Source organism: Euprymna scolopes, chromosome 9 (genome assembly GCF_053919585.1).
Source record: "Euprymna scolopes isolate OS-2025 chromosome 9, ASM5391958v1, whole genome shotgun sequence".
In the NCBI taxonomy this organism is placed as follows: Eukaryota; Metazoa; Mollusca; class Cephalopoda; order Sepiida; family Sepiolidae; genus Euprymna; species Euprymna scolopes.
The window spans coordinates 152,181,157-152,201,581 of NC_136490.1; the positions used below are offsets into that span (position 1 = coordinate 152,181,157).

Genomic DNA, 20,425 nt, shown 5'->3' on the forward strand with positions numbered 1-20,425 from the left:
GAAAACTATGAAAATTAATCCAAGTTAAATTTCTGGAAATAAAAAAAAGCTTGCAAACCTTTCCTGGCCAGTCTTAATTTGAAATGTTGAAAAAAATCATATTGCTTGAAGATATTTTAAATTGAATTAAGAGACAGTTATTGGTTCAAATTTAACTTGGTGGTGATATCACCATTACTAAAAGCTTAGTTGGCAAGAGTGCCTTACACTAGATTTAAATATAGATAAATATGGTGTATTTAAAGTCAATTTTGCTAAGTTCTAGTTTCATTACCTGTTGATAAAAGCTGTAGAAATGCACAGAAGAGCCTGAAAAGTTTATAAGATTAATAAGGTACTAGGACTCAATCAAAATGTAACCAAATGACTAAAACTCGGTCTTCATTCTTCATTGTTGCATGGCTTTGGAAAATTTTGCATGAATGTCTACATGATTTTCAAGGTGAAAACGTTATTTCTCAAGATCGAGTTCCATTTCCTCATCCACTTCACACACCAAAATCTGATCACTCTCGACTTCTCTCTCATCATGTTATAGGATACTTCCACTTCAAGTCAGAATTGTGATCCGTGCGAGGGACATGTTCAACACAGTAGAACAATCTGGAACTTCTCTCAATGATTTTTGTGCAGTAACTAATGTACCATGCCAAAGATGACTCGTTAATCAGCAATGTAACCAGTGGCGTAGCAACTATTTTTGCCAGCCGGAGCGGTCATAAGATTCTACCCTTGATCAGGTCTATATTTTTCACTTTCTCCCATGTTTTTCTTGACCGTTGCTCATTTACATGATTGACTCACCTTTTTCTACCCATCTCTATGCAATAAAAATATCAACAACACCGGTTCAATTTTCATTTCCAATCCAATACAGCTTATATCTTGCACTGTTCTACGATTATTCTCCCAACATTTAAACTCTGAAGTGGTTGTAGTATTGGAAAACTCCCTTGCTCTGTTTGTGAAAAGGGAATCTGGCAGAATTAATTTTTTCTGGTACTCGTAAGCATCGGATGTATAGAAGTGCAGTTAAATTTTAAGTTTACAACAGATTTACAGTTCATTTTTATGAATCAGTCATTGTATTATATTTCACTGCTAGAAGTTCAAACCTTCAAAGGAGCAACTAAAGCATTAATTATGAGTTTGAAGCATTACGAAAGAAATAAATACTGCAAATGTAAACAAGGTTAGCAACTAGAGATAATGCTATAAGAAAACATTCTGAATCTATACGCCATATATTATTCAGTTTCTGCAAATCCTGAATGTCAGAGCTTGCAAAAGTTGGGAGGCAGAACTAATCTTTAAGTTGAAAGATAGGAGCTTTTCATGCATAAGCAGTAGTCTGATTTTTTTTAATCAGCTCTTCATCATAAATGATGAGAAATGAACGTTGACTTCACATAAAATCATTTCTACATCTTTTTAATAAAATTCGATCCGTCAAAATATACTTACATCTTAATGGCTTAAACATGGATGATAATCCAGATGACTCTTGCATCTTTTCCTTGAAATGGATGTGGAAGCTGAATGCTGGATCAGGACAAATGTTTAGATCCATATGAGAAACGCCATACCTTAAATAAAAAAAATACAAAACATTGATTTCAGTAACAATAATAAAAGCACTTAGAATGTAAACTTATGTGCAACAATATTTACGCAACTAATGTTAATTTTCAATTAGTAAAACTGACGCATGAATGCAGTGATTTGAAACTGATGCAGTTTTTACAGTGTTGCACATGCTGGATTGTTTGATGTCATGCTATTTTTAAACAAGTTCAAATAATTACACATCACATTACAAAGCTACATGATTTCCTCCTCCAAAAATTGCCTGGAGAGAAATGATATATGAGAATGATATGGATGTCAAGGCTCATACAGGTTTTAATTTTAAAGGTCTTCTCCAGACAAAATTCAAATTTTCAAAACAAAAATGTGATATACAAACAATGATATAATAAACCAAGAGTCACTTTCATTTATCTAGGAGTTTTGTGATAAAGGGGACGCAACTCTTGTATCGATAATACGAGAAATAATAATGCAATTTTAGAATAATGTATTTATTCAGATTGTATTTTTAATATTTAAAAAATATTTTAATAGTACTTTAATATTTAAGAAAAATTAATAGTCTTAATTTGGATTTCCTTTTAAATATTTCAACACAACTTTTTACTGGACATCAATAATATGATTTAAGGGCTTTTCAAGACGTTTTCTTTATTTTCAAAGGCCTTTTCAAGGTAATAATAGAAATAGGGTCTTTTCAAGCCTATGCGAACCCTGAATGTATAATGTGAATCTTAAGAATAGGCTCAGATCTGATGACCTATTAAAAAATAGGAAAACTATGGCATAATCACGTTGACACACAAGTTCCTATGATATCACCGAAGTTAAGCAACGCTGCATCTGATCAGTACTAAAATGATTGACCATTTGTGAAATCCATGTGCTGTATGTACTCTCCGCTTATCTTGTTTCCAGTCATCCTAGAGTTCTCCTTGCTGCTGGACTCAAGCAGTACTGATTCAGAAGAGGTGTGGTCGGGGATTGCACAACCCTTGCCTCATAATTACATGTGTAGCTACCTTTACAGCAGGTACCCATTGTTTCTTAAGACTAAACAAAGGATTCGATATAAGAGTTTATATTATTATTATGCATCCAAATAATTTAATGAAAAAAAAAAGAAAAAAAGAATAGATACTTTGTTTATGGCGATGGAGGGGGATATTTTGGTGGAGTGAGGTTAGATGACGAGGGTGAAATAGATAACAGGAGAGAATAACTGTGTGTAGTGGTGCGGAGATAATTTGAAAGGATCAGCTAAGAGTACAAGAATGCACAAAATTATGTGCATCTACATACATATGCACAAAAAAGACAAGATTTTATTAAAAACTGTAAAACACAAAACATTTTTATTAAGAAAATCATATTAAACAGAATGAATAAAACATTTTATATAATCATCAAAAAGCACAAAATAAAAAATATTTTTAAGTTCTTACTTGGCCGCCCCGTATACAAGTTCTTTGTCGTGTTTTCCAACAATCCACCATGTTGGCATGTCGTACGTAATTTGACACAATTTAATCCGGTTTTCAAACTGCGGATGTGGAATGATGTTCTCTCGTAAGCGTCGGAGGAGATGGATTCTTGATAAGCATCGATATGCTCTTTCACCTGTAACAGGTTCGACAAACATGCTGCTTGGCTGATGCGACAACCAAACAACTGAAAATACAAAATACAAAACAAATTTCAACAAATGCAAAAAAAAAAGTGTATATATATATATATATATATATATAACGACAAAAGAAAAAAAAAGTATAAATATAACAGACATTAAAAAAAAAAAAAAAAAAAAAAAAGAATTTTTCATTCATAATTTTAAATAATTTCTTAAAGGCATCTTTTTTTCTTGGAGCCATCCCCTCTGCTCCATTACCAGTTGTATAGATGGTGTAAATTAAAGGTCAGCAATCTGGCCAGTTCTAGCCCATGAGAGCATTTTGAAAAAAAAAAAAACACAATCAAAACTCAATCATCTTCATTTATGCATTAAAAAAAAAAAATGTAAAACACAAACTGAGAGCCAATTTGCCTGATCGACTGGCAACAGACATTAGGCGAGGACAACTTCAAAGGAACAATGTTGTCTCAGACAGCTTTCTATTTCATGCTTCATGAATGTGTGGATGTTACCACATGTGTAAGTGTATATACTTATAACTATTTGTACTGGTATGTATGTGTATATTCTTTTTCGTTTTTTGGTTGTGTGGTTAGTTTGTGTTACAATTTTCAATACTTTCAAATGTACACATAATTTCATCCATTTCACTTCACTTTTTTTTCACTTTGATGTTTTTTTTTTGAGAGAAACTAATTTTTGTTGGGCGTTTTTTAATTTTAAATTTTATTTTATTTTTCTGATTTCTCAATGTTTATTTTCATTTTGATTTTAAATTTTTAGGTTGACAGGTTTGCAGATGTAATTTTCCTCATTTTTCATTAATGACCTTTGTCTGACCCACAACCCGTAATTATAACACAATCCGGCTGGGGGTCAAAGGAGTTACCAATCCCTGGTGTAAGCATTAATGAGTACCATCGTCAGTGAAATATTCTGTGAAGACATTTCATTTAATGAAATGGAATCATGCTATTGATTCGAAAGAATGCAACTGAACAAAAGTTCACAATTCCAAAAGTTTCCACTCCTCCTGTTAAATTTATAACAGAAGAATATGTACATTTGTGTCGAGTGACAACTCAAACCAAACATATCAAAAGTGTTTGCAGAGTTAATGTCCAAAATCAACATCTTTAAAAAAAGAAGTGGTCAATGTCCATCTGGTCAATTTCCATCACAATGGCGAAAATGCACAAGTTATATTTGAAAAGGGCAGTTATTTGCCGAGAACTCTTAAGATCATATAGCTTATTGTCTCGATTCCAAAGTTCATATATGGTTAGAGTTAAGTGTAGCATCAGAAAGTTGATAGTTTACAGCCAGGTCAACCACATTCAATGACAGAGTTCTCTAAGACGATTCAAACAAAGACTGTTACATTTACAGGTTCTTGATGGTTAACTCAACAAACACTGTAAATTCATTAAAAAAAAAAAAAGAAAAAAAAAATGAAAACAAAAAAAAATGAAAACAAAAAAAAATGAAAACAAAAAAATGAAAACAAAAAAATGAAAACAAAAAAAATGAAAACAAAAAAAATGAAAACAAAAAAAATGAAAACAAAAAAAATGAAAACAAAAAAAATGAAAACAAAAAAAAAATGAAAACAAAAAAAAATGAAAACAAAAAAAATGAAAACAAAAAATATTGACGATGAAACAACATTTTGCTTACTTTCTTCCTCTTTTTTACAAGCTCGTTGACACATATCATAAAAGGCTTCGTAATACTCAGTTAACGTGTCGTCATATTTTCTATCCAGTCTGGCCAAAATGCGGAAATGGTCCCACCTGTACATTTTTGTTCTTGGATCAACTTCAACTCCATAAGATGAAATTGTCTTGTAAAAGTCGGTGCTCTCTCGTCTTGACCACCTGAAATATTTTAAGAAAAAAATTTTTTTTTCAAATTCATACATTGTTATTTTTTCAAGTCTTAAATCTCTTTAACCAAAAGTCTTTGTAACAAGTAATATTAGAAATATTTTGTGTATTCATTTTTTTTTGCGGACTATTATCCTCCTCTTCATACTTGTTATTGTTTCACCAGATTTCAGCCTACTCATCCTCTAGCCTTCTTCAGGTGATTAACCACAATGGGATAGGAATTCTGAGTTTTGTAACTGTATCCCCAGTAATTACTGCCTTCCATAGTTGTCTCACCATGTTTTAGCCAACTAAACTTGGCTTGCTTAGGTGGGATTGAAACCACTATCTTTAGTATTTTAATGGTGAATGCTCTGACGAACTGCAAGCACTTGTGCCCCCACGATGTAAACACCCTTGACAAACCCGACAGGCAGCTAAATTCCACCCCCACACAGTAGAGATTCCTAGATGTAAAAGATCTTTCTACTCCAGTAGTTTCTTCCCCAGAACCGCTAGACTTTGGAATTCCATTCCAGGTCCCTGCTTCCCCAACTGTACTGACGTACAGAAGTTCAAGTATAACGTGAACCGACATCTTGCTGCCCAAATCCCTACATAGTACCCCAGTAGTTGTTGCCCCTGATAGTAGCCCCCAACACCAAAGTGGCAATGTGCCTTGTTCGGGGTGAAAATGTAATAAAAAAAAAACTATCTTCAGACAATACTCACTGGAACCGTAGAGACTCAACACTTCTATGCACTGTGTCACGAGCCTCAAATGAATACACAAAATAATGAAGCCTCATCTCAAAGGATTTTAAAAAAAATAAAATAAAAATATAGAATAAAAATCTTTTGCCCACTTTTAGTATTATAAACAATTCTGCCCCTTCCCCCTTTTTAAGGTTTATAAATTTACAACATACAATCATAGGTTAAAAAATTAGGGATGTGGAAGGCAAATGAGAAAAAAAGGCTGAAAGCAAGATGAAATTTGAAAATTTGTTAAAACAGAAAACATGCATACCAATACACCTCACTGCAATTGTTGAACATTAAAAAACAGTTTCTTCAACAATAATGATTGGAAGAAATCAGCAATCTTTAAGGCTCATAAAGGCGAAAATTTGGATTAAAATAAAAAAAGAAAATTATTTCATTTATTTGACAAAAATCCTGCATCGGGTTATCTAGTTTCTTAACAGATTTTCAAATATTTAAAATAGATTAAAAGAAATTATTAAATCTGGATTCATATCTGAATTGAAGTAAAACAACTTGATATCGACAAAAAAAAAAAAAAATCAATGAACCTATTTAAAGTTACAAGAATTTGCACAAGCTCTAAAAATGTCATTAATAAAATTAAAAATTTTGAATAACTGAACAGACATAATTAAAATAAAAAAATGTTTTAATAAAATATTTGCATCTTAGAGTAAGTTGCAAAACAGTCTGTTTATTCAAAATTTTCAATTTTAAAATAGCAATGCTTTTGGAGCTTTTGCAGGTTCTTATAAAACTAAAACGTTTAAACCATTTCAACCATTAAAAAAAATTTTTTTAAAGATATTTAATAACACTAGAGCATACACGTGTCTAAAAGCTCAAACTGTAGAGTTCTTTTCAACAAAACCGTATGCGTCAACATCAGCACAGCTTTGATAAAATAGAGGATACTGATATTTTATATACGAAAAAAAAAAAAAAAGGAACTCTTTCATTCTCTGATGATGGATATTATACTATCAGAAATTGATAAGAAATATTTCAATTTAAAAAAAAAATTGAATGACATTTTTAAAAAAAATATTTGCATCTTAATGTATTTTTTCAAAACGGTTTGAATAAAAATTTTGAAACAACAAATTGTATTCCTATTAGATAAAGTAGATTTACATTCCGATTTTAATTAAATAAATGTTAAATGAACACTATTTTTGTTACTTTGTTGGATGGATTGGGAATACAAACATTGTAACAGAGAGCATATGAATGCATGGAAAAATATCAGCAGGAGCTGTAAAATAGTTGGCTTGCGAAAAAATAACAAAAGTATAAAATGGAAATATCAAATTATTTAGATTTAACTAGCTTGGATGCCTGGCATTGCCTGGGGGTTTGGAGGTGTGTGTGGAGCAAAAAAAGAAAAAAAAAGTGGTAGTAGGCAGGCAGGTTCAAACCCGTGACGCGAAGGTGGAGAAGAAAGTGAAAGAAAATCTGACGACTTACCTCTACTCCATGACGCAATCGTTTGAAAGGTTAAAAATAGGAAAAGTCAATCCAACTGATATGATGACTTGCAAAAATGGCTAGCAAAAAATCGACCCCTCCTTATAGAAAACTGCCCAGTTGAGGGTGAAGGAATTAATGTTTTTGGCCAATTTTTCGATATTTGTCGTCCGAGACGTCGAGCTTCAAAATGATACCAATCTCATGAAAATCCATCACCTTTGTCGAAAGTTTTAGGCAGACATACAAACATTTAAACAGACAGGGGAGATTTATATTATGGATTATTAATGTTTTGTGTAAAATTTAGAGTTTTATTTTTTTGTTTGCTTTTATTACTTCAGGTTTAATTAAATTCTTGTAAAGATTTTTTTGTTTTTCTTTCTGTCTCGACACCAGCTTAAAAGTCTCTCTCTATCACTACAAGGCCACATGTTTATCTCACCAGGCACATGTGTTTTTTTTTGTTTTCCTCTGCTTCACTATGCACCATCCGTAGACAGCCATTTTTTGTCTTCGACTTTACACGTTCATCTTTTTCAACCACACTTACTTCTCTGTGGACCATGTGGTGTTCTTTTTTTCTTTTTCATCTTGCACACTTCCTAATTTGCATATGTGCTTTTTTTTTTTCGACAAGCCAGCTATCATACAGCTCCTGCTGATATTTCCCCCACACATACGCATACGTGTATTACGACATTACTTTTAATAAACATGATTTGGGGCAGCATAAAACATTAAATGATTTTACCTTTGTTGGGATTCTCTTTTCTTAACAGCTCTTTCTCTGTTAGCAGCTTCAGCTCGGCTGAGTCTCTCCAGTTTCTGAAATGGACAACAAACAAATTCTAAATATCATTTAACCTCTAGTTGTTATACTTGTCCCAGGACCGGTTCATGAGACACACTTAGAAAAAACCTTTTATAAGTCAAGAGATCAGACACCAAAAATATCTCAAAGTAATTGAAAATATGTTAGATATTCACAACAATCTTTTGAAAACAGTTATTTGTTGTGGGGTACAAATCACCCCTATTTGAGAACTAAGTTGAATCAACCAGTCCTACGAATACCACTGGTGTCAGAGAGTAAATGGAGACATTCATACCATGTTTAACCGCATGCTACGAACACGTTCTTCTCATACGACTTTAGTGGCTCCTGTATTCTTTATGATAAATACATATTATATTTATACACTTAACACTACTTGTGGTTTCTTTCATTTGTGACCCCTAGCATGGGTCTACAACAAGTATTCAATAATCTAATCATAAGTATTTTGGGAGGGGCGGGGGGGGTCATATTTATAAAATTGACCCTCATGTGTAGCTACAAAGATTTATAAGAAATGCAACATTTGGACGATTTTATTTCTAACTACGGTTAGGGCAATCAACCAATGAGAAGCTGCCAACCTCATAAAAATATTAAATTTTGGATGCAAGTCAGTTCACTGTCAGTCTCCATCTTGAAATGATTGAACCATTGCTGATTCGAACTACATTGATTTTTTGCTGCCATCTTTGTTCTTAAGAATTACTCAACACTCGAGATTGTGACTGCATTGATTCTTCGTTGATTTGATTTACTACCGCCATCTTTGTTCAACATAATGGCTCAACACTTAAAATGTTCCACTAAAGAATTTGATTGAATAATTAAAAAAATATGTTTTGAATGGTTTCATAAAAATAGCTCAAGAACATATTTTTAAAAAATTGATAAATCTACTGACTGGTCGAAACAAGACAACAAACCACAAATAGTTTATAAAGATTATCATAGCTAAATGAAGTAATGTGAACAGACATCTCGCTGCTCAACTCCCTACATTATGTCCCCCGTAGATGTGGTCCCAGATCACACTGTGTCTTGTTTGGGGTGAATAAAATTTTAAAAAAAAAAAAAAAGTCAAGATTATTAATGATTAATTTGTTGACTAGGTTTTACAAGACAATGATTTGTCCCCACTTGACATACAAGTCCCTGCCGTGACCCTGTTCCCTCTGGTACATATGATCTGCTTGGATTAAAAATGTTTACGTGCTAGAATGTAACAACTGCTTCTGTTGCCTATTTTATGGTTCTGACCCCCACCGCAATACCTAAATACCGCCCGCCCTGAGTTGCGGTTGAACAGACCAAATCTACAACGATATGCAATCACATTAAACCCTCTGCATAATCACACTGGTGTTTGCTCAGAGATGCCCAGTCGATCTTCTTTCGCACTGTATTTTGCAGTCATGAATGTGCTGCCTCAGAATTGTGTGAATGAACATGTATCACTGTTACATTTTCAGAGTTCTGTATTAGCTAACTATTGTGACGTTCCTAAGTTTTATGCATCCCCAAATTAGTTTAGTAACTTCTGTTTATTGCTAACAGTTTTATGATCATGGCTTAATAAGCAAAAAAAAAATTTGTTTTTAAATGTGTCATTCAATAGAGGTCAGTCACCATGTCATTTAATAGAAATTAAGAAATACTTCTAATACTTTCAGATTATGGGTGATTAAAAATAGAATACTAAAAAAAAAAAAAGTGGATAGCTCACCTTCGCTCTCTGTGCAAGAATTTGCTGATTTTTACAATGATTTCTTTGATAGCCAGTAATCATTCTTCGGAATCTTGTGTTCAATTCTGGCATTCCAGGGAATGGCAGTTTACCTTCTGTTGGGATTTTAAAATCAAAATTACATTTTGGTTAGAAAATAAAACTTTTTAACAAATTTGCAAATCATAACTTAAAAAAAAAAAAAAAAAAAAAAAATTAACGCAAGACTATTTAAAATAGTTTCCATTTTGGTTGGTTATTTGGTTTAATGGCATATCAACCGTTTTGTTTTTAGGATATTTAATGCTGTATCCAGTAATTTTTGAAAAAAGTTTTTATATTTCAATTATTTATTCATCATATTTAGTTTGGTTATTTTGTTGAGGAAAATTGTTTTATTTTTAGCTTTGTAGAACATAGAATTTTGCAAACGGAAAGAAAAAAAATAACATCAATGTTTAGTGCATTTTAGGTCAGGAAACCAGTATCTTCAGATAGCCTGATCTGGTAGCACCGGATAGAGTTTTAATTTGATAATTTAAATATAGGTTATATATGAATTGAGTCAACTGGAGAAAAGTACAAATTTTATTTCTGAAGTTTAAACTAAGATCAGTTATATAAAAATAAACTACAGAACACTTATCAATTAACACCTTAGTTTAAATGTTATCCAAAGAAAGCAGTTGTGTGTGCAAGATCAAACACAAGAAATGGTTTTGCATATCGAATGAAATAAAATCATTTATGAATTTTCCATTTAATTTTCTTATTCAAATTTGGAATAAATTTTATATTGCCCAAAACGGAAACTGTTTGGTTTTATCTATATGCAATATTTACATCTCCAATATCAATTTTTTTTTAAACTCTGTATACTAACATCACAGCAGATTATAACATAGTGTGTGTGTGTATATATATATATATATATGCAGTTTACATAAAAATATATTTTTGAAGTATATATTCCTTATTATACAGTCACATTTGTTACAAATAAGCTCAATGAAGATCTATTTTAGCCTTTAGAGCATATATACTGATAAGTAACATTTCAAAACAAAACGGAATCAGTCCATAAACAGGATTGTTTATTTTTAACCCATTTACTTATAAGTGAATGCCTAGATTTCTTCCATTCGTTTATGTTATATCCGGTTTCAACGGTATATAATAATATGACAAAATACACCGATTGGTATGTGTAACAAAGGAAGGTTTATTAGTACTTCATAATTATACAAATACAAAATGGCTACTTGCTTTTGAAGTTAGATAAATGTGAATGTAGATAAAGAAAAAGGAACTTAGCGTGTGAGAGCTAAACGCTCGTCCTTGGGAAGCTTGGTTAACCGGAGTACACTTGTAGAGTGTAAGACGCAAGACTGGTAGGACGCAAGGCTGCAGGGCAAGACTGCAAGACTAAAACGCAAGACTAGACCGCAAACAAGACAAGACGTCCTACCTTAAACTGGTAGCTCCTTTATATCCTGTTTCGTATCCGGTTTGATACGTAGTTATGTCCATTATAACAGTTTATAAGTAAAATGTTTTAAAAATAAAAATCATGATTATGGACAGATTCTGTTTGTTAGTTATTGGAATTTTACTCACTAGGATATATATATATATATATATATATATATATATATATATATATACACACACACCAGGTTAAACATGTTCAAGTGATAACTAATGAATTTAACAAGGTTATTAAGAATACTTAATAAAAGAAGAGTAAGATAATTTTTTTATTAATATAAATATTATGTCTAGTGTTGTGACCATGTAAATTTGTTTATATTAATAAAAATTATATATTATAGATTTTTAAATTCACTTTATGAAAACAAGTGTAGATAAATTCTCGTCAATATAAAATATAAGAAATAACAAACCATTAAGCGTGCGGTTGTTTATCAATCGAGTGTAAGATGCCGTGTTCATATAGTCATCATCGTCACGTGAAGCTTGCACATCAATATCAAAATCATTGCTGAAAAATAACGGAAAAAAGAAAAGATATAAGATAGAAAAAAATCAACTTCATAACAATTCAACTCGTGTTCACAGATAAAACTGCCTTTGTATCATCCACCATAATCTTTTTTCAAAATATTCCCCCCCCCCCACCCACATACTGCAGACTATGGTTCATCAACTATTAATCATCTCCAACAGTTATCATGTGATAATCTTGGCTGTTCACCTATTTTTATGCCCCCTTCCACTATTCCTTCTAAAGGAGACGAAATGCAGAAAGTCCTTCCAAATAGCGAGTTTTAGTTTTTTTCACAAATTTTGTATTGGTTATTATCAAGACATTTTTGATACTTAAATTTTCATCTACCATGTGAGGCACCAGAATTAAATGTTCCTCTTAAAGAGACAAATTTGTTATACAGCTGATCAACTTTACAACTAAAACCATCATGAATTAATGTTCACATTTGAGAAGTTAATCTAAAATAAAACTTCTTTTATGCATATTTTAATAACTTCGTCAGTCCATATTATTTGCACTTTTCCGACGACTGTTCTCATCTTCACTGTTATTTTCACAACGATTCGGTCAATGTACCCCAACTTTTTTCAGGTGTAACAGAACCCATTGTTTAATCCACAGGGGTAGCATGCTCTTGTTCTGTCAGCCATGGATGAGTAGAAGTCCCGAGTAATTCTCAATCGTATTTTGAGTATCGCCCCTGCACGAGGATTTAACTTCCAGAAGAGGTAGAACCTATGGCATAGTGGATGAAGTACTTGGTAAATTTCAATTATAAGGTTACACTCTTCAGGAGGTTAAATATTCAATTCTCAGTACAGCTGATACTCAAAATACAAAATATTTAGTTATGGATGATGTGTTGCATTCAAAATACTTAGTTATGGATGATGTGTTGCATTCAAAATACTTAGTTATGGATGATGTGTTGCATTCAAAATTCTGTGCAGATTCCAGAGTTCAACAAGATACACTTCAAGAACCACCTCAGCAAAAATAACCTTAGTGGAATACAATATGGTTTTCGTTCTGCTAGATCTACAGCAGATGTGCTTACGGTTATATCCCATAGGATTAGCGAATCTCTCGACGGAGGCTTCCTTCCTAGGGCAATTGCTCTTGACATATCAAAGGCATTTGATAGAGTATGGCACAAAGGTCTACTTCACAAAATCTCCAGCTATGGTATAGCTGGAAATGTCTTTTCAATTATTAAATCATTTCTCTCTGATAGGTTCATAAGAGTAGTAGTTGATGGGCAGAAATCAGAAGCTTATAATATTAATGCTGGAGTCCTTCAAGTGTCCAACTCTCTTCCTGATCTACATTAATGATCTTCCAAATCACATCCTTAGATCATTCGTAGACATTTATGCTGATGACACTACCATCTATGGCAACACATCAAAGGCCGTAAACAACCAAGTTCTCTGATTCTCTCTCCTCTGATCTTGAGCACGTGATACAATGGGGAAAAAAGTGGCTGATTACTTTTAATGCATCTAAAACCAAGCTTCTATCTTTACCTCATTAACACTCTGATCTCAATCTAGTATCAATTGAAATGAATGGTTCTCATCTTGGCGAGGCTCCATGTTTTGACAAGCTTCTGAACTTGACCTTTATTCCTGATTTTTGTTTTTTACATGGAGATCACCACCTATCAAGGCCCGGAAGCCCCTCGGGGATACGGGTTATTACGTGTACAGTAATCAATGGGATAATATCGTAGTAATTGTTAGTATTGGAGATTTGATAAAGTGTCTTACTTAAGGGGGCGGTTTGTCAAGAATTTGTTTATGTTGGACTTGAAGACATCCAAGTTGTAGTCATGTGGGAAACAAACAAACGGAAGAGAGTGAATTTGAAATGGAACATGTACATCAAATCCATTGCTAAGGTCGTTGGAAAAATGGTGGGATCCTTCTATCAATCTAGTAAATATCTACCTGCTGATGCAATTCTCTACCTATATAAGAGCCAGGTAGATCCAAGGATGGAGTATTGTTGCCATATCTGGGTAGGAGCTGCTAGAAATACCTTATCCTACTTTGACAGAGTTCAAAATAGACTTTGTAGTCTAGTAGGGGATGCCCTTCTCTCTTCCCTGCAAACTTTTTCTCACAGAAGAGACGTTGCGAGCCTGTCTCAGCTTTGTTATTTTTAATCTATGGTTCTCCCTCACCAAACACTCACGAGAAACACTCATCTAGTTGAAAACACTATCAATAGTTTCCTCCACTCTTTATCTGTGCCTAAACCTAAACGTGGATTCCATGAACAGAGCTTCTTTCTTAGAACTGCACTGCATGTGGAACTCCCTTCTGTTTGCCTGCTTTCCAGCTGATTACTATATAGCCGTCTTCAAGTCCAACGCAAACAAGTTCATGATGAGCCGTTCCCCTTAAGTAATCCAATTTACAAAATTTACACTTCTAACGATTACTATCATATTTTCCCTTTGACTACAGTACACTCTTTGACCCTTATCCTTGAGTGGCCTCCGAGCCTTGATAAGTAGTGATTGCTTTGTAAAAGAAAAAAAAAAAGGTTACATTGACTAAAACGTTGTGAGAATAACACTCAAGATGAGCAGTAGTCAAATAATACAAATTATTAATCATCATCTCAAAAATTCAGAAACAGTCTTCATCGGTGTGCAGATGTTGAGAAAAAAGCATAAATATTATCTATGAGGTCATCTCCATCATTTGCAAACTCGAAACACTATTGGATATTCGATTCAAAGCATTTCAGCATCCTCAGACTGAAGAGAGACATGTGAACAGAGGATAACGCACACCTGATAGAAACGTTTTCTACAAACCGAGTTAATAACCTCAGTCAAATCTGCCTATGTATTTGGTCTATAGATAAATATGAAAAATCTGTAACTAGTACAATAGCAACCACAGACCATGTTCAAATTAAGGAAGGATTTACTAAACGTGTAAGTGTTACCATGAATAAACTGACCTGACCATACAAAAAAAAGTTCTTTCTGTAATGATTAACACTACAATTTAGGATTATTTCAATGAATATTTTCTTCTTGCTTCATGTTTTGGTTGATATAACCTCCGACCTTCTTCAAGTGCATCTTTCTTAATTTGGTAATCATCTAATCGAACTTTGGAATCTAGACAGAATTCTTGTTCAATCCACGAACGTAGATTTTTTTTAGTTTTACATTTTGAATGCCATGATCAAATATCAGTTTATTATTATATTTACCGCCTGTCGAGGAGGTTAGACTTGAGGTCAGATGCTGGTTTGATGAAACGGTTTCTGGATTTGAACTTGCTAGCAACATGAACAAAACCTCTTTCCCAGAACTGCCCACCTGTGGAACACTGTTCTCCTGGCCTGCTTCTCAGTTGAATACAACATGGTATTCACATCCACTGTATACAAGTTCTTGTTGATCATCCCATAAATAATCAAATTCTACCCAATTTACACCATTAGCGATTACTAGGGCTATGACAACAGCATATTCTTTTCATTATTTTGATTCTCGAGTATATATCCGACACAATTAACCGAGAACCACATCACATTATATAAAAGCATATAAGATATCAACGGATATACACTAGAGTCAAAACAATGAAAAGAATATGCTGTTGTCCTAGCGATTACTACACTACTATCTTACATTCATAAGCCCTTATTCTCGAGTGGCCTTTGGGCCTTGATAAGTAGTGATTCCTAAGTAGAAAGAAGGAAAAAGAAAAGTGAAAATGACACTCAAGATGAAAACAGTAGTCTGAAGGATCCAAATAATACCAATTATCCATCCACATCTAAAAAATTCTGAAGTATTTAAAGATATCAAAATGCATCTTAAATGGCATCTTGTACTCAATTCAAACCATCTCAACTGATATTAGTATTTCAACAAGTACCTGACACAAAACTTGTGAGAAACATTTTGCACAAGTTTTTTTATGAAGCAAATTTATTCAGATGCTTGCAGCAGTCAGGATTTATTCATTTGTGTTATGTTTGCAGATAGAACTCTGGCCATAATAACAGAACGTGCGTCTGAGCATGTGTGAAAATATCAGCAGGAGCTGAAGGATAGCTGGCTTGCGAAGACATTAGCAGCAGCAGCCGAAAAGGTACACATGCAAATTAGGAACTGCGCATGGACTTGCATCAGAAGAAAAAGAAAAATACTCCACACGGTTGAGAGACACCAGAGAAGATGGACATGTAAAATTGGAGGCGAGAAATGGCTGACTAATGCCATTGTGAGATTGGAGGAGAAAGAAAAATGCAAACATGTGAGATGGACTTGTGGCCCCACCGTAATGATGAGACTTTTAAGTTGGTGTCAAGACGGCGGGGTTTTGCAAATCTCATGGCAGACAAAATCAACAGTTAGAAAAAAAAAACAAAAACAAAAAGCAAACATTGTTTGGAAAGTAATGGTAATAATTGCCGTTTGCTAAAATAGAAAAGCAAAATAGGATTTATTTTTATTTGTTTGTTCCCGCAACGTCACATTACAACAGTTCTCACTGTCAATCTTTGGACAAACATGTCAATGGGTAGGTGTCAGCAATTTTTCGGAGCCTTTTTTGTAGAAAAAAAAAAAAAAAAAAAAAAGCCGGGGCAACTTACTCGTCATCATTTTGTTCCGCACGTAATGCATCACCATCGGGTGGTCCACATTTCGACAAAAAGCAAAGGTTAGGATCTTGTTGGATTAAATTATATTTTTCATAACCTTAAAAAAAAAAAAAAAAAAAAAAAAAAAATTGAGATACGAGTCAATATTCTGATCAAAAACCACTTGAAGTACATGTAAAAAAAAAAAAAAAAAAAGAAAGAAAAAAAAGAAAATTTGAATTTTTTTTATTTAAATCTCTTCAAAATAAATGAGATAAAAAGCATTTTTAATAAGAATAGTTTCAGTATTATAAACACTAGGACATACGTAATTTGCTTAATGGATGCCGTGATAGACTAAGGAATGCAACAGTTAAAGTAGTAATACCAAATGACGTACCATTTAGCGCTGGACAAGATGCATTCTGCTATTTAATTAGACAGTTTTTAAATCAGTAATGAGTAGATTTCTCCTATGTTAACCAATATAAAACGTATGACTGAATTCAAGATAAAATTTTCTTGAAAATAGTATCTTAATATTTTTGTTGCAATTTGTATATTTCAAGAAATTACAATTTAATTCCGCCTATTAACAACAAAACATAACCCGGTGGTGCGTCTACAAGCGGTAGATGACTTTTTGGACGCGTGTTTTAGGTTTGTTCATATAAATACTCGACAATGAAAGTTCTAGTCGAAGTTTCATATTTTTAAAACAATAAGAGAAAAGAATTGTCTTTATCACAGAACTTAAGAAAACATGTGCGACTTTCCAGTCAAAAGTTAAAATATCTTGAAGTTGAGGCTTTCTAGTACAAAAATAAATCAAGATAGAAACTTTGTTCAAACAGTATGTAATAGCCAATATATTTATTTTGTTATAAAAAGTGAAAAGAATTGCTTAAGAATGTTTTATGTGCACATCGATAGAAATGATAGCGAGCACTGATATTAGATTGTTGTTTTTTTTTAGTGCTGTTCATCGCAAGCAATGTGTGATGCCGTCATGTAAATTCATAACAAAGATGTTTCTTTATAAAAGGGCTTACAGCAATGGGATATACATTTTTTTTTAATTATTTAAAAAATATCAGTTTATAAAAAGAAAAGGAATATTTTTGATAATGTTCTATTTTAGTGTAGGAAAAAAAAAATTCAATTCAAAACAAAAATTGAGTTGAAAGTTTGGTGCTTATGCACTTATGTTACCGTGCCTTTTTTTTTTTTTTTAATAGTATTTTCAAGTTAAATTCAAGTTTAACGATATCTTTTTTTTTTTTTTATTAAATTGTTCGGTGAAAGTACAGAATAATTACAAAACACTCTCCCCTCTCTATCTTAAGAATGGATTTCTAAATAATAACATTATTTCAGCATAGTAACGTAAGTGCATAAGTACTGAAAATTTATTTGTATAAAACTAAATGAAAACTACATTTAAACAGGATAGGAATGATTAATACAACGACGTCCAAAAATGTTATCAGTTTTATACATATTATATTCAGTTACTGTTAATTATTAATAAATACTGAAAATTTCATTTAAATTTGTTGATTTCCTGAATTTTGGTAAATTCCCAAATGAGAGGAGGGGTCTGCGACTAAAACAGAGTCACCCAAAATTCTGAAATGCTTTATTTAGAAACCCATTCTTAGCATAGGGATAAGGTGTTTTGTAATTATTCTGTAATTTCACTTAACAATTTAATAAAAAATTATAATTATATTGTACTAACGTTATTATTTAGAAACCTATTCTTAACATGAAGAGGGAGGGGGGGTATTTTGTAACTATCTTGTGCTTTCACCTAACAAGGTAATAAAAAACGATATTGTAAAACTTGAATTTAACTTAAAAATAGTATTACAAAAATAGTGCTGTAATTTTGTTTTTGTTTAATTTTAATTCAAATGGCTTCACTCAACAGCACTTTTTTAATTAAGTAAAAAAACAAAAACGCTTTTAAAGGAGTCAAAACACACAAACCACAGAGATATGAAAAAGTGGTCAAAAAACAAATATATAACAAATAAATGTTACCAAAGGCAAGATAAATTACTCTTCTACCAATCTCAATAAATTTTGGATGTTGTAAATGCTTCTGTTTGAAAAACAAGTAGTCTCGAGCGTTACATGAGAACAAGAAAAAAAACCAAATAGTTGTTAAAATGAAACTTAATTATGCCAATTAGTTTATGTAATCTGTACAAAATTTCCTTTCATTTGATATGCTACAAGCCATATTTTGTTAATAATTTCTTTGAATCGTGTCGTAGTGTCCATCTTGGATTTCTGGGAAATCCAATCTCGGATTTGCTGGTTGCCATCTTTGATTTTGTGTGTAATGATGACAAATGCTAATGTCCATCAGATTAATATTTGCATGAAGATAATGGCTTACCTCCCCCCCCTTTTTTTTTTTTTTTTTTTTTAGCTATTTTTATGATGTTTCCACCAAAAGCCTTTAAAATGAAACTTAATTATGCTAATTAGTTTAATGTACTTGAAAACAATTCTAATCTGTACAAAATTTCCTTTAATTTGATATGCTACAAGCCATATTTTGTTAATAATTTCTTTGAATCGTGTCGTGGTGGCCATTTTGGATTTCCCGGTTGCCATCTTGGATTTTTTATGATGTGAAATGATAATGTCCATCAGAATAATATTTCCTATGATGATAAAGCCTTACTTAGCATTTTTCTTAGCTGTTTTTATGATGTTTCTACTTAAAGCAGTTAAAATGAAACTGAAATATGCTAATTAATTAGTACATAAGTTACCAAATGAGATGGTCGTAAATAGAGCCATCTGAACCTTCATGGTGTTATGATAAGTTAAAAATTTCATCATAACATCTTAAAAAGATCTGAAGATATGCCTTTTTAAAAGATGAGGTAGTCTGTAAATTGTGAAAATTACCTATCGTTTTCAGTCACAAACTTACATGCATTTGAATAGGACTGACTCGAGACAAAATGTCCAGTGAACCATGCATTTTTTGATACTTTGAATGGTCATAACTCCAGTTCTAATGGACCAATTTTAAAAACCTAAAGATAATATTTCTTTGTTTTTTTTATGTTCTTTTCAATAATGCCCGATTTGAGTTTATTCGATGCAAAGAAAAAAAAATGATGTGGTATTGCTAGTTAAAGTACATGTAAAAAAAAAAAAAGGAATTTTTTTTTTTTTAAATCTCTTCAAAATAAATAAGATAAAAACCAATTTTTAATATGAATAGTTTCAGTATCATAAACACTGGGATGTACATAATTTGTTTAATGAATGTCATGAATCGGCAACGCAAAAGTCTGATAGAATCTATTATGGTTATTTCAACAGTAATACTGTTAGAAAAGCTATGCCTATTACTGTGCACACTGCATAACATCACAAAAGGTAAGTAAGAGAAATAATGGAAGTTGAAATCGAAAGAGATTCAAATAAAGACATGCAAATACAGCACTCATGTAAAGGGCTCAATACACTTTCAGATATACGAATAAAATTTAAAGTGTTAAGACGATTCCATTATTGTTTACATAGCATAATAGAATGATAGTTACCATGTTTAAAGACACCAATCAAGAGACATTTGTCAGCTTCTTCATCCCACCAATCACACGGTGGTTCGCCATCAACAATTGGTGTAGGGATGCCAATTTCTCTGAAGAAAAAAAAGTTACAAACATGAAAAGAAGTGAAAGACAAACCTTTAAAAAATTTTGAAGAAAATATGTATAAAATATGTTGATAAGCCAAATTACAATGCAATATTTTGGAAATAAACAAATATTTACTTGTTTAAAATTAATATTTTGGAGAGATTCCATCCTCAAAATTTTATACATTTCTTTATTTTCCTCGCCATCATGTACATCATGACGATGTATAAAAT

The 20,425-nt window shown here is 32.2% G+C and overlaps 1 protein-coding gene across 5 annotated transcripts in view; it reads right to left on the minus strand.

Annotated features, from left to right (window-relative positions):
* Positions 1-20,425, minus strand: part of LOC145284930 (ATP-dependent chromatin remodeler CHD8-like) — a 181,019-nt gene that overhangs the window by 48,835 nt on the left and 111,759 nt on the right. For all 5 annotated transcript variants that reach the window (XM_080134026.1, XM_080134025.1, XM_080134028.1 and 2 more), the window contains 8 exons: positions 20,094-20,194; positions 16,531-16,636; positions 11,795-11,892; positions 9,891-10,006; positions 8,081-8,154; positions 4,901-5,100; positions 3,036-3,261; positions 1,465-1,586 (listed from right to left, as the gene is read on the minus strand). In XM_080134026.1, coding sequence (XP_079990152.1) covers positions 1,465-1,586; positions 3,036-3,261; positions 4,901-5,100; positions 8,081-8,154; positions 9,891-10,006; positions 11,795-11,892; positions 16,531-16,636; positions 20,094-20,194 — 1,043 coding nt within the window. The remainder of the gene's footprint in view (positions 1-1,464; positions 1,587-3,035; positions 3,262-4,900; positions 5,101-8,080; positions 8,155-9,890; positions 10,007-11,794; positions 11,893-16,530; positions 16,637-20,093; positions 20,195-20,425) is intronic.